The 13,058-nt window shown below is 38.6% G+C and overlaps 1 protein-coding gene across 1 annotated transcript in view; it reads left to right on the forward strand.

Moving 5' to 3' along the window:
* Positions 1-9,481: 9,481 nt before the first annotated feature.
* PPP3CA (protein phosphatase 3, catalytic subunit, alpha isozyme) overlaps positions 9,482-13,058 on the forward strand; it is a gene marked incomplete at its 5' end in the record, with an annotated part of 35,261 nt that continues 31,684 nt past the window's right edge. Inside the window, 2 exons of the mRNA XM_008941625.1 lie at positions 9,482-9,582; positions 11,440-11,534. Of these exons, the coding sequence (XP_008939873.1) occupies positions 9,482-9,582; positions 11,440-11,534 (196 nt within the window). The remainder of the gene's footprint in view (positions 9,583-11,439; positions 11,535-13,058) is intronic.

The raw sequence follows: 13,058 nt of genomic DNA on the forward strand, positions 1-13,058 counted from the left end.
GGAGCTGAAATGTAGGCAAGTGCCTGTAACGTTCTTGCAGAAACATATGTGAATTTAAATGCAAAGACATCCAGTTGTTGTTAATCTTTGAAATTATTTCTTTCTATTGTTACTTGTTAGTGAAATGAAACTGTGAGAGTATTCCTGAAAAAAGAAACGGGGATAGAAGGACATGTAAAGCAAATCTGTGGGTCAGTTTGTGACTGTTTAAAGGAAGTTTTCTTCTCTGTTTCTTTTCTGCTTATTGGTAATTGTCCTTTAAGTGTGGTAGAATTTTGTATCTCTCTGTAGAAAGAGAAGACTCTCTCCTGTACGTTAAAGGAGTGGATTTCCTTGGGTACTGAGGGATGTCCCACTTGTCCCCTCTTTGGCAACACCCTGGGAGACCAAAGCAACCAACAAACTGTTCCCTTTTCCCAGTTCTGCTTGCTGACTGCTGCTGTTCTCCATTTCCAGTGGTAGGCAGCTTGGTTTGTAGACCAGGTCCTGTGGACACCAGGCAAAAGACACCCTGTTAGGAAGTGTGCTTGTGGTGGTGATGAAGAAACTCAAGCACTACTTCCATTGTCTCTTCATCACAGGACATGGTTGTTACCTCGTGAAAAGCTGTGGTGATTACTTTATGCCCTCTTCTGATAGTTTAGGGATTTAGGGTATACTAGGTTTTTTTTGGCTTAGGGTTTGGTTTTTTTTGTTATAGTAAAAATGGCCAGGTGAGGAACTTAAATGGTGCAATAAGCAACATATCCAGTGAAATTTTAATAAAAAAGAATTTTTGTTCCGGAGAAATGTGAAGATGCTATTGAAATGTTAAGAGGCTGTTGAACCTTTTGAAGGACTGGTTCTGCTTCAACTCATACTAGCTACACACAAGTCATAAGTTTTCACAATAAGCTCAGCAGAAGTGTGGAATCCAGCTCTTTCAGTTATTTTAGAAATTCACACCTTGAACGTAGCTGACCCACAGCTGTTTAGTAACAAGTGGAAAGTAAATCAATGGCTTCCACCAGTAACCAGGAGACAGAGCTGTTAGAATCAACCTACTTATTGGTAACATTAGCAGCAAGGTAACAGATGGTTTGACTTTTAGAAATTAGTTTTTCTAGTCCTTTTTTTGAGCCGTAATTGCTGCAGCGTGGGGACAGGCTGAGAACAAAGAGATTTGCACTGGAGCCTGGGCTGCCAGCACGCACTTGTTGTGGGCATGTCCTACTGCTGCCTTCAGATCAATAGCATCTGGAAGGTGCTCGATAAATGTCTTTGATCTCATTATGAAAGAAGGTGTCACACTGTTGCAAACAATTGATCTGTGCAGAAATGGGATTATGACTCTGAGGGCTAAAAATCATTCCTCTCCCTCTCAACAGCATCAAATGCTGGCGCAGGCCTGGGGCTCCCAGGCCATGCAAGCAGTGAGTAATGGTGTTCTCCCCTCATGAACCTCTCTTACAAAAGTGAAAATTCTGGCAGAATGCCTTGTGCTTAGATACTTTTAGGTTTCAGGTTGTTGTTTTGTTTGTTTGTGGTGGGTTTTGTTTTGTTTTTTTCTTTTTTCACAGAGCTCTGTTTCTTAAAATTACCATGAAATTTCCCTAAAATATATATCAGTTTCCTCCTGAAAATACATCAGCTCTAGCCTATGTCCTGACTTATATTCAGAAAAATGCCTACTTCAGGAAGAGAGGAAATATTTGGAAGATACCTAATTGTTAGGCCATGTGTAAGGGACATGTAACTGCTTAATGACATGAGCAGAGGACTAATTTGGAGGTTATATAAGAGCAAGTGTTACTATGTAAAAGAAGTGCCTAGTTGCTCTGGAAGGTCACTAATTACTTATCTAATGATAATCTCTGGCAAAACCAGTATCCTTTGGTGTGCAATGTCTAATTTTGCTTGCCTTTTCTAGTAACTTTCTAAGGAAAAGAGCAGATTTCCCTAAACAGCCCCAGCTCAGCATGTAAAGGAGGAACTGAATTATGCGGTCCTCTTTCAAAAATATCTGTTAATAGGGTGGACTTTGTTTATTCTTCAGTAAATAAAACTTGGTTTCTTCAGTCACTTCCAGAAAGTAAAGTTAAAAGATAGCAGTGGGCATTTTAAATAGAGGTCAGGAAGATTTCAGGCACACATGAGCAAAGGAAATGATTTCTAGATGATTAAATTGCAGGATGTAACTGTAATAACTTTGTCAGACATGTTCATTATAATGGTAAGTTTCAAGTAACTTTTCTCTGTTTTAAAGTTATTTCCTATAACAAAATACTATGAGGAAAATGTCAGTAATATGGCTTTCTGCCTGTGCACATGCAGCTTGTTAACAGGACTTTCCAGCTCAGTAGTACATGACGTCTTCTCCATTCAGCCAAAACTTGTTTATGAGCCATTTGTGTGAGGTAAATATACATGAGAAAGTATGAAGACTGTATAGTGTACAGTAGTCTAACAAGCTTCTCACTGCATTTTTTAGGTGATCACTCACAAAAAGCCTATAGAATTTCAAACTGATCAAATTTTTCTTCAAGAAATTTACTCCTATGTTACGAGTTGCTGAAACTGTTATGGCTATCATATCTATAATACCAGATCTTGAAAACACAGGCCTAACCTGTCATTTAGAGGTGTAAAGAATAGTCAGCTTAATTTTCAAGAGTGCTAAAAGCCAGCACTTAATGCACACCTTTTACATCCAGCAGCATTTAGCAATGTGGATAAGCAGAATGTATGGATCCTTGGAAATGATAATAGTACAATTTCACAGTGAAAAATAGCTGTGAAATTTAAGTAAATCTTGGAAATTTATTAAAATTCTTTATACCTTAAAGTAAAGAAAGGAATAGTGTTGAGATTTCATTTCCCCTTTGTTCTTTTGAGCTAGAGCAGAACCAATTCTCTGTTCAGTGATTTTACCTTTCTGCTTGGTCTCTTTTAAGTAACTGCACTTTCTGAAGTTAAAGGCGTATTTTTGCAAAGTGTCTGCTTCTAGAAGTGATAATGCTTGATGTTTACAGTTACTACCAAGGATTGATACACAGGCTCTTGCTTATACTTGTCTGTGTAGAAAACAAGGTCACAGCTAAATCTTGTGTAGCCCATTAGGGGTGCAGTAAGAGGCTGTACCTGTGGGGAGGACAGGTGGCCCTAAACTGACCTACAAGTTATTCCATTCCATATCTTTCATATTCAGTATAACACTGAGGCATCACAAGGGTTAATCTCTCTTCTTCAGTGGCCAGCACCTGGGGAGGGTTCTGTCTGTTCTGCCTTCAGTCGCAGTCTGTATGTTCCTGAATCCAGCTCCTGAATCTGGTTCCCATATACCAGCAAGTCCAGTCTGGGACTTCTCTAGTGCCTGTCCTGCAGGGTCAGTGCTGATGGCAACATAATTGCCATCATGGGGGTTGAGTTCAATACTGGTTTTGTATAGATTTGTATACACTCTATTTCCATTATTTTGTAATTAGTATTATTTTCTCTTATTTTCTTGTTTCATTAAAAATGGTTTAGTTTTCTTTTCCAATCCATAAGTATCTTATTCTCCTTCTCTTCCCCTTTGTGGAAGGAGAGGAGTTAATAGAAAGCATTTATCATTTGTCTAGTGGCCAGGCCTGCCCTAACCATTGACCTTCTTTCTGAAATTTAAGGTTGTATGTCCTCTATAGTTGTAGTCATATTTGATGCAATTTCATGGAAAAAGTAGAAATAATTAATATAGTATTAGTTGTGTAAATTGTTTTTAAATTAAGTGAAGCTTTTCTTTCATCCTTACCCAGAATAATGTCATATTCAAGGAATGTTATGAACAAGAGGAAGTTAATTTGTCCCTGAATGATTTTCCCACTCACCCCCCTGATTTTACAGCTGATCCAGACAGTAAAGTTTTCGTATTTGCTTATCAGCTCAGCTGGTTTTGCCTTAAATTTATTTAGCGAATATTTCTTTGTACTTAGCTGGTTGTAGTGGTCTTGCCAATGACCCATTGAACCTATTTCATGGACTAGTGGTACAGGAGCTCTCAGACATTTCTGTAAGAAACACATCTGATTTGGCAAGATATACTACTACTTATGGTCTTTAGCATGGCTTCTTTCATTGATCAGAAAGCTTGAAGAAGTCAGATGGACTTTTCTCCCTGAAAATTGCATTACCTTACAGAGAGACAGCCACTAAGTGGGTTTAGGCAATTATAGAGGTGTGGGGAAAACTCTCTCCTTTCCAAGCCACACTAGGATGGGGAATGTCATCATTCCTGTAAGATTTGCTGGATGTATGAAGAATTAAGATGTTGTTTTATTGCATTCAGATGGAGTTACTATGAGCATGCATGGTCCTAACCATGAAAAATTGCACTTGAATCCACACGCAGCTTGTTTCATTCCCTTTGTGTCAAAGCTCTGGTGAACAACATCAAGAGTGTGGTTGCACCACTGAGTTAATTAGCAGTGTCTTATCCTATGCAAAGTATATCACGGGCTTCCTATTGGGGTTACCACATGTGCAAGCTTAACACTTGCTATCTGGGATCATTTATGTGTGTAAGACTTGTTTCTTTACTGACTGTTACCAAGAGCGTGGGAGTGACCTGAGCCTGGGCAAAGTCAGTGGATGGCTTCTGAAGTAGAGCAGATACTCAGAAATTTTCTACGGGCATAATGCTCCAGTGTCTTGGGGTTTCTTAGTTCTTAAGGAATGTTGAGCCTTATAAAGCTGTTTGGCTCTTGACTACATTGTGATATTTTTCAAAAGCCACAAAAAACCAAAGGCAGAAAGGGTTAGAAGCGGCAAGAGTGACTAGCATTGCAGACTCCTTTAATAACTTCATTTTACCCCTTCAGACAGTAGTGCAATGGTTTGGCCTTACAGGTAATCTGGGTTAGAATAATAATTCTGGACCTTCCAGCACATCATTTCACTGGTTTACTTTACACACTTGTTTGGGGTTTTTTTTGTGTGTGTGTTGTTTTGTTTTGTTTTTTAATGTGTACTTAATAAAAGAACTAGAAGAATGTCTGCGAAAAGCCTTTGAAGACTTCGGCGTGTTTCAGGGTGTGAGGTACAATTGTATGAATATGGGTTGGTATTGGTTTGGGTTTTTTTTCAGAAGCAGTATTTTAAACCTTTTGCCCACTTTTCTACTCTTCCTTCTTCCAGGCCAGAAGCTTTTTACTGCCCTCACGTTATCTGCCCAGCTATTGGTAGAATTGCTCGTGTGCTCTGTCAACCTGGGAACACATCCAATTTCAAAAGAATGACTGTGCAAAAAAGATATGTGCTTATTTGTTCTAATCCCATGCAGTTGCCTGCTCTGCTTCTCTGTGCAGCTCTGCAGACAGCAGAGCTAAGGCCAAGAAAAAGCAGGTTGAAAGAGCTGTGCTGGGAGCTACCTAGGAAAGCAAGAGCAGCATTTGCCTTTGGCCTTTGGAAACCAAAGTGTGAGGCCAGTGGGCTTTGCTGAAAACTTATTCTGATATGTGCATTGTTATCTTAGAAAAGCTCTTGGGCAAAACTCGAATGTCCTCTTTACACCTCTGCATTAATGGTGTATGAGGGATAGGAAGGAAAAATATAGATAGATAAAATCCATGCAGTTTTTCCACTTATTGGTGGAAGAGCAGTTTGAAAACATCTGCCATTTTGGTTCATGTTAGCAAAGCATTGCCTCTCTTCCAAAACTGTGCAGAAGTAATCAGTGATTGTGCAAAACAGACCTCAGAACTAGTAAGCTGTGCATGAGGCATTTTAATGAAAAAAGGATGCCAAAGTAGCGAATATCAGAGTCACATACTCCCTGGGGAAGAACATCTGTGTAGCTGAGTGGTGCGTGTTTTGTTTGCTCAGTGAGTCACTGCTCTTCCGTGATTCAGCACGACACATGAAGCACAGGCAGCAGGCTCGGTCAGTCTGGAAAAGCCTGTTGTGTGGGGGGGTCTGTTTGTTTGTTTTCCCTCTTGGCCAACTGCTTTATTTCTGGCTCATCTGAATTACAGTCTGGGCTCTGCAAAGCAGGGCAAGGAGGGGAGAGTGTTTCTGGAAGGGTAGCAAGTGGAAAAAGTACTAAGGAATTTGATTACAAAGTAATACTTTTCAATAGAAAGATCAGGTAAAACAAATTTCCAAGCAGAAATCTTTTATGTAGAAGCTTGTTTCTGATACCTTACACCATGATCTCTGGTTTGTTCTTGCCGTGCAGGACCTCCTGCTGTTTACTGGAGGACATGTATTTTTGTGTTGAGGAATATTGTTTAATATGAAACTGCATTTGGGCAGGAGCAAATTGATGTTAAGAAAGTGCTGGAAATTAGTCCTCTGTTTATTGTCACAAATGGGTATAGAGCATGTAATAATAGCTGCATATGGTGAAAACTTTGCCTCAGGCCCTGCTTCAACAAATAGCTGAAGAAAAATGCCTGATTTCTTACGTCTTTTTCAAAATAAAATATCAAGATAGACTGCTCATAGGCTGTAGTGGTTTGCATAATATGAGTGCTTGCTCGTTACAGATACCATACTATTCACTCAGAAGAGAAGATGGCAGTCAGAATTTCGGGTTTTTGGTGTATCTGCATGGAACACTATGTGACATCTCTGCCTTTCTAGGTGTGGGCCCTGTAGAATCAGCCAAATTTTGCTAGTAGAATGCTATTTTCCATGGATTTCTGAAGAATAGGATAATTAAGGCATAAAACCCTCCACTTTTGTACTTTGAAATGGAAAGAAGAACTTATCATGTCTATTTAGGAGCATTTTTTACCACTTCATTATATCTTCTTTAAAAGCTGTACTTAATTCTGGATGAAAAGAATACTATGGGAAAAAAAAAAGTAATAGACTAGACATTTTGAGCAGCTGTAGTGATAATGAACATAATCAACTGTCTATCAGATTTTTCATTATAGACCCCAGTTTTCAGAAGTTAATGTAAAAATTTCTAAACAAAATGTACCATAAGTCTACATTTAGTCACAATTAATTATGAAAAGAAACATATGCAAATTAGTTCTCATTTGCCAGTGGTTTGAATGGCATCCTATCAGCTTTTGAGATCACTGCAGTTGCCAAAACGATACCCTATGTAATTTAGGAATTGAAATGATTTTATAATGGCAATCTTTTTAGACAATTCCAAATACCAAACCTGCAACTGAGAATATATGCTAGATGGATCAAGTCTAAAACCAACAGTATACCATTCTTCTGGGTTTGTAACCTCTAGCTGCAAATGACGTTTCGCCTTCAAAATATCCAGGAAGGATGGAAGCAAGCAGCAGTGTTTATCTTGGACAAACTGAAGGAAGATGATGCTTTGGATTTTGCTTTTTTTTTTTTTTTTTTGTGAATTTTTGTGAATTTTTGTCTTACGCATGAAGTTAGAAACTGATGGGGCTGTTCAGAGATTGCAGGGGGGCTCTGAAGGTGGTCCATGAAATCGTGGCTGGAACAGCAGGTCTTTTGCACAATGTTTAGTTGAGATTTTTTTTTTTTAACTTGTTTGATACATTTAGCTACAGCTTTTTACTTAAGTATTTTGCATAACAGTGTTACTGTATGACTGCATCTTGCCCCTAAGGTACTGCAGACCAGGCTGCTCTTGCCAGGCTCTTTTATAATACCTAGTCCTGTAATATAAAGCCCATATGGCAGTTAGGCTTGAAGATTCGGAGACTCTGCAGGTTTGTTTGTGCTACTTACAGGCACACTGCAGGGCCATCATGCTGCAGAAACAGCACAGAAGTGACCATGGAGATGCCTTAGTGTCAGTTTGGAGCTTGGGTGCTTGGGTTGAAGCTGGTTAAGCTCCAGTCAGACAGAGGGGCACAGGAAAACACAAACTCCTGTGCTTTGCCAGCTTGTCTTGCTGCTCTTGTGCAGGCGACCTCCAGTACTGGTGGTAAATTCAGATAGTGAAAGGAAGTGGTAACACTTGGCTTCTCCTTGGGTTTAGTGTTTTAAATGGAACTCCATTAAGCTGCTAGCAAGAACAGAGCCATTCAGACATGCTGTGTCCTTGCCAGTGAGCAGTGTTAAATTCAGAAGTGCCTTTCAGACATAGTGTCACCAGGCTGCAGGGCTGTGGATGAGGCCACCTGCTACCTTTGCAAGGGTACCCGCTTCCCACTGTGCTGAAAGCTCATGAAATATAAATCAGCTGAGTGATTGCTTGGTTTCAAGGGTGGGAAATAAGTGTGGGTAAGGCAAAACTAATTGTATAGAACTGGCCTGAAGAGGGAGGAAGGAAAAGAACTCTAGATGACATGAGAATAAAGAACTATTTCCAACCCCTTAGATGTTTTTTAAGGGGCCTGGTAAGGTTTTGCCAAACATGTGGAAGGCTTTTTTTATTCCAACACCACTGCTCCTTTACCCTCTTCCGTGCATGTTCTTCGTCCTTGTTACAGCAGGCTTTAGACCAGGGAAGCCAGGAAGTTTTGGATTTCTTTGGTTCTGTATTGGATTACTAATGACAGGAGAAGAGAGGTTTTACCTTCTGTCTTGAAATGAGAGATGGCCATCATGCTTGCTGTCCTTCAGTACAGGCATGAAGAATCATCTAGAAGAAGGAAAAAACAGTCATTACAGGAAAGTAACAAAGCTTATTTTCAAAAGCAACTAAACAGAGTCATTTGAAGATCTGTAACATTTATGTAGGTATAATTTAAAACCAAGTTTTCTCTGGAAACTTAATATTTCACACTTGTGCTGTCAAAATTGCGTTCAGGTTGTGCTATGTTTTGTTTTTTCTGTATGTGATTTCGTTATATACTCCATGTCTTAAACAGCAAGACTGATTTTTGCGGTGCTGAGGTTTTAAGAAAAGGTACCACTGTTCTTCTTGAAAGCAACACCATGTGCAGTAAAAAATGTGATACTTTATCACCATTTCCACCTAATGACTTGGTATTCACTCATACAGTAGAACATGTCTTGGAAAGGTAGATTTAATAGGCACATTTTGGGCGTTTCAGAAGCCATAGAATTTACATTTTAGGTTTCCAAGGGGAAAGTGAATTCTCATTTATCAAGGAGATTAAGTTCAGAAGATAAAACATCTCTAGTTTGGAGATTGATTTGCCTTTCTTCTTTCTGTCTTTGTCCCTGTCTTGCCACACGCCACCTTATTACCTGGTGTCCCTAAGCAGCCTGTGCATATTTGTAGTTAGTGGGTGAGGATGTTTTCTGCTGCAAGCAACTATTGTATCACATTTTTCTTTTTCAGAGTACATTGAATCTTAAAGTATAATAAAAGAAATTACTTTCCATCTGACAAGCAATAGAGTGGTGGTTGTTATGTAATGAACTGCAGGTTTCCTGTGTTCCTCTCTGTGCTGTTACTGGGTGGGATTAAAAAAGGTGCTGCTGCTAGTGTTGTCTCTGCTGAAATCTACCTGCAGAGCAGAGGCTGATTTCATGAATGATGCATGTTGGACGAAACATTTTTTGAGAGCTAGAGCTAAATGTGGTGCTTCAGATAATACCATAACAGTTGCTATTATTTTCTTCCAACAGTTACCCTGCTGTATGTGAATTCCTACAGCACAATAACTTGTTATCTATACTCCGAGCTCATGAAGCTCAGGATGCTGGGTAAGTATGGAGAGGGAGCACTAACAATGAATAATGGCTTAGTGTTGTCAAGCAGAGCAAGGAAAGAAAGAACAACTGAGTGAGAATGGAGTGGAGAACCTAAAATGAAGTTGCAACAGCTCTCACTTTTTATTAATGCTGTAAAAACATACACTGGAATTAGAATGTGTTTTACATGCTCATTACTAAGTACAGGACTTAATGAATCCTTACATATCCCACTTGCTTAGCCATGGTGATTTTAAGTGTCATAAAATGACCAAAAGTTATTTGGATGCCGAACTTGGGAAGGAAAACAGATTGATCTCAGAAAAAGTAGTGTTGGAAATGTCCTTGAGGCTTCTGACACACTGATGTCAGTGCCGTGATGCCTGGAAAGCGATTTGGCTCATGAAGGCCAGAACTGTAAAGTCTTTCACACCTACCTGAAACTTCTGGGCCTGCTGCTCTTATGCTTTATCAAGAAAATAAACTTATTGAACTCAATAGCTAAAAATAATTTCGTACAGAAATATCATTAATGAATTTAAGGAGTTTATTAAAACACTGTGCATAAGCAGGGTCAAACATGAGGTGGTGTTGAAGGTCCCTTCATGAAACACTTGCCAGTGTAAAGATAGATTTTTTTTTTAATGCAAATTAAAAAATAAATTTAAATATCTATTCTTTAAAACATATCATAGTTATGTGATTTCAGTGTAAGATTGGTATCTGAATAAATAGCATTACATATGCTGCATAAATTATTTATGTATTTATTTGGAGGTAGAAACTTTACCCAATAATAAACCTGAATAATAAGAAAAGATAAAGTAGCAGGGTTGTAAGAATGAGGTCGATATTCATTATGCATATAAAAAGCTTTCTGAATATTTGAATTATCACATGCTTTAAAACGTCAATGCAATTAAAAGCAAGCTATTACTCTGCCAAAAATAACTGATGTGAAATACCCAAGGGTAATGAAATTTCATTTTTCTTATATTGCATTCCACTAAAGGGTGAATAAATACAGTTTTGTTCAACAGATTGCATTGAAACTATACAGTGGTTTCAGTGCAACTCTTGTGGATGCTTGCCAAATTCCTCACTTTCTTGTAGCTGAAGACCAAAGAGCAGTACTTGGTGTTACTTGTCTCTTAGTAAGACAAAAGTACTGTTTCATTGGTTTGCTTCCAGTTACTTCCAGGTTTAATGCTTGATTGATTATACGTTGGCCCAATAAGGCTTTTATTTTTTGCAAGGCAGCAAGTTTACATAATGAAATCATGCAGGCATTACTAAACTGTAGTAGCTAAACAGGGTGAGATTAGAAGCAGCACTGAGAATACTGGACTCTCCATTTCCCCTCCTCTTCTCATACGTTCCATCTCCCCTGGCCTTGCCATCACTTCCATGCCCAGAGAGGGCCGGCAGCTGGAGGGCAGTAGGGGACGTGCAGGCCTCCTCTGGAGGCAGCAGCGTGTGTCTCCAGAGCACGTCCTGGTGGTTCTCTTCACCTGCACTCCCACGGAGGTGAAGTTTGGGAGTGTCCTGGGGTGCCAGTGCATAGAGGCTGCCTGGCTCCAGAGGTGGGCTGAGTGGATTCATAACAAAATCCATCTCCAGCTCACTGAATTTCAGATGGAGGCACAGCTTTTGGGCATGGTGTGGTTCCCTGGCCATCCCAAATGGATAATAAGTCTGCAGGAAATATTTTTTTCCATGGCTTTAAAAAGCACTTATGTGTGTTTTTCTGTCTTGGCATTTGTTAACAGCCAGTGTAGTAATGTAGCAGGATTTTTTTCACTGTGTTTGGTCAGTGACAAATATACGTACAACGCTGGGCAGTAATTAGTGTCTTCTCTTTCCTTTTAGATATCGCATGTACAGGAAAAGCCAAACAACAGGTTTCCCTTCACTAATCACAATTTTTTCAGCACCAAACTATCTAGATGTATACAATAACAAAGGTAAGAATTTAATTCCTGTTAATATACAATAGACTGTGCTTCTCTTTACTAAACTATATTGCATTGGTTTTCACTCCTTTATAAGTTCATACCCATTTTCTTCCTCTGTTCATTAGTTCATGCCCCTTCTGCTTATTACATAATACAAATCTAATTAAATTTATTACAGGCAGACATATGGCTCTGAACATAACTGTAGACTCTAACATGCCTTGGGATATTTCTGTATTTTGACTGCAAGTTACTAAGTAAATGTTACACTGAAAGCAGCTCTATTAGCTAAGAGGAGTATATTAGAAATGCTGGGGGTGTGATGTTCAGAGCCCAGTGTTCCTTATAATTAATTATTTCTTCCTTTGCTTCTTTCCAATAAAATTGATGGAGTTTGTATATGCAGACATTCTAGCCAGCTAACAAACTTTGACAGATGATGAGTGGATAAAGCATGAGACAGATACTGTCTTGAGTTCCTTTATGGTTTAGTTTTTGTTTTAATTATTTGAAAAAATGTTATGTAGGAAATGAAGTATCATTAGCCAGTACAAAAAAAAAGGTTATTGCACAAATCAGCAGTCACTGTCCACTTTCTAAAGACTCCACCAAATATAAATGTTTGCAGCTTCTCTGAGTTTTAGTTTATTGCATTCCCTGAAATCTCCTTTAATAAACTGGAAAAAAAAAATGTTTCTAAAAATAAAGCATTCTAATAAAGTTGTCCTCCTATATCTTGAAATGAGCAGTAATGTTTTACTTTCTCTTATTAATAAAATAACGTTATTTTCTTCTATAAATAAAGTTATTTGTTTTGCTCACAGAGGAACATAAAGTAATTTTCTTTGCAATGATACTCTTCAACGTAGCTTCATTGCAAAGACATCAGTCCTCCTTGTTAGGGACATTTTTGATTTGTATGCTTGCCTCCAAAGGAAGTAACCAATTTATATATTCATTTATTTAACTTACAAAAGAAAGCTTCTTCAGGTACGATTTTATATTATAAAACTTGCAGTTTAAAAGCTGTCATGCCATATACTGTATGGAAGGGAAGGAAACACTTCACTGGTAGATAAGGGGCATTCTCCACTTCAATGTTCTTAATAGGCATGTTAACTTGTGGAAAAGCTAGTAAAAGCATTCTGAAAAAAAAATACAAGCAGAGAGCTATCAGTAGCTACTTTTGCAAAAGTAAATAATATCGGGACTCTGACAGCAACCCAAAAAGCACAGAATGAAACAAGGAATATATTAATTTTCTTGACAACATCATTGCTCTTGATTGAAAAGTGTGTTTAGTCTCTGGGTTGGCTGCTTTGGGCAGAAGGAGACCAATGGGTAGGTTTCTACCAGTAAGGTGACAAAGTGTTCATCTTTTGTTTCTTAATGCCTGGAGGCAGTTCTGCGCACATGAAGGTAATGGGTGAACAATGTGAGATTTTTGTCATGAAGGTAAATGTAAAATCTGAAGCAATGATTTATAATATCCTAAACCTTGAACTTGAAATCACAGAGCTTGCGTGATGAAGA

This window comes from Merops nubicus, unplaced genomic scaffold (genome assembly GCF_000691845.1).
Source record: "Merops nubicus isolate BGI_N331 unplaced genomic scaffold, ASM69184v1 scaffold3226, whole genome shotgun sequence".
NCBI classification, from domain to species: domain Eukaryota; kingdom Metazoa; phylum Chordata; class Aves; order Coraciiformes; family Meropidae; genus Merops; species Merops nubicus.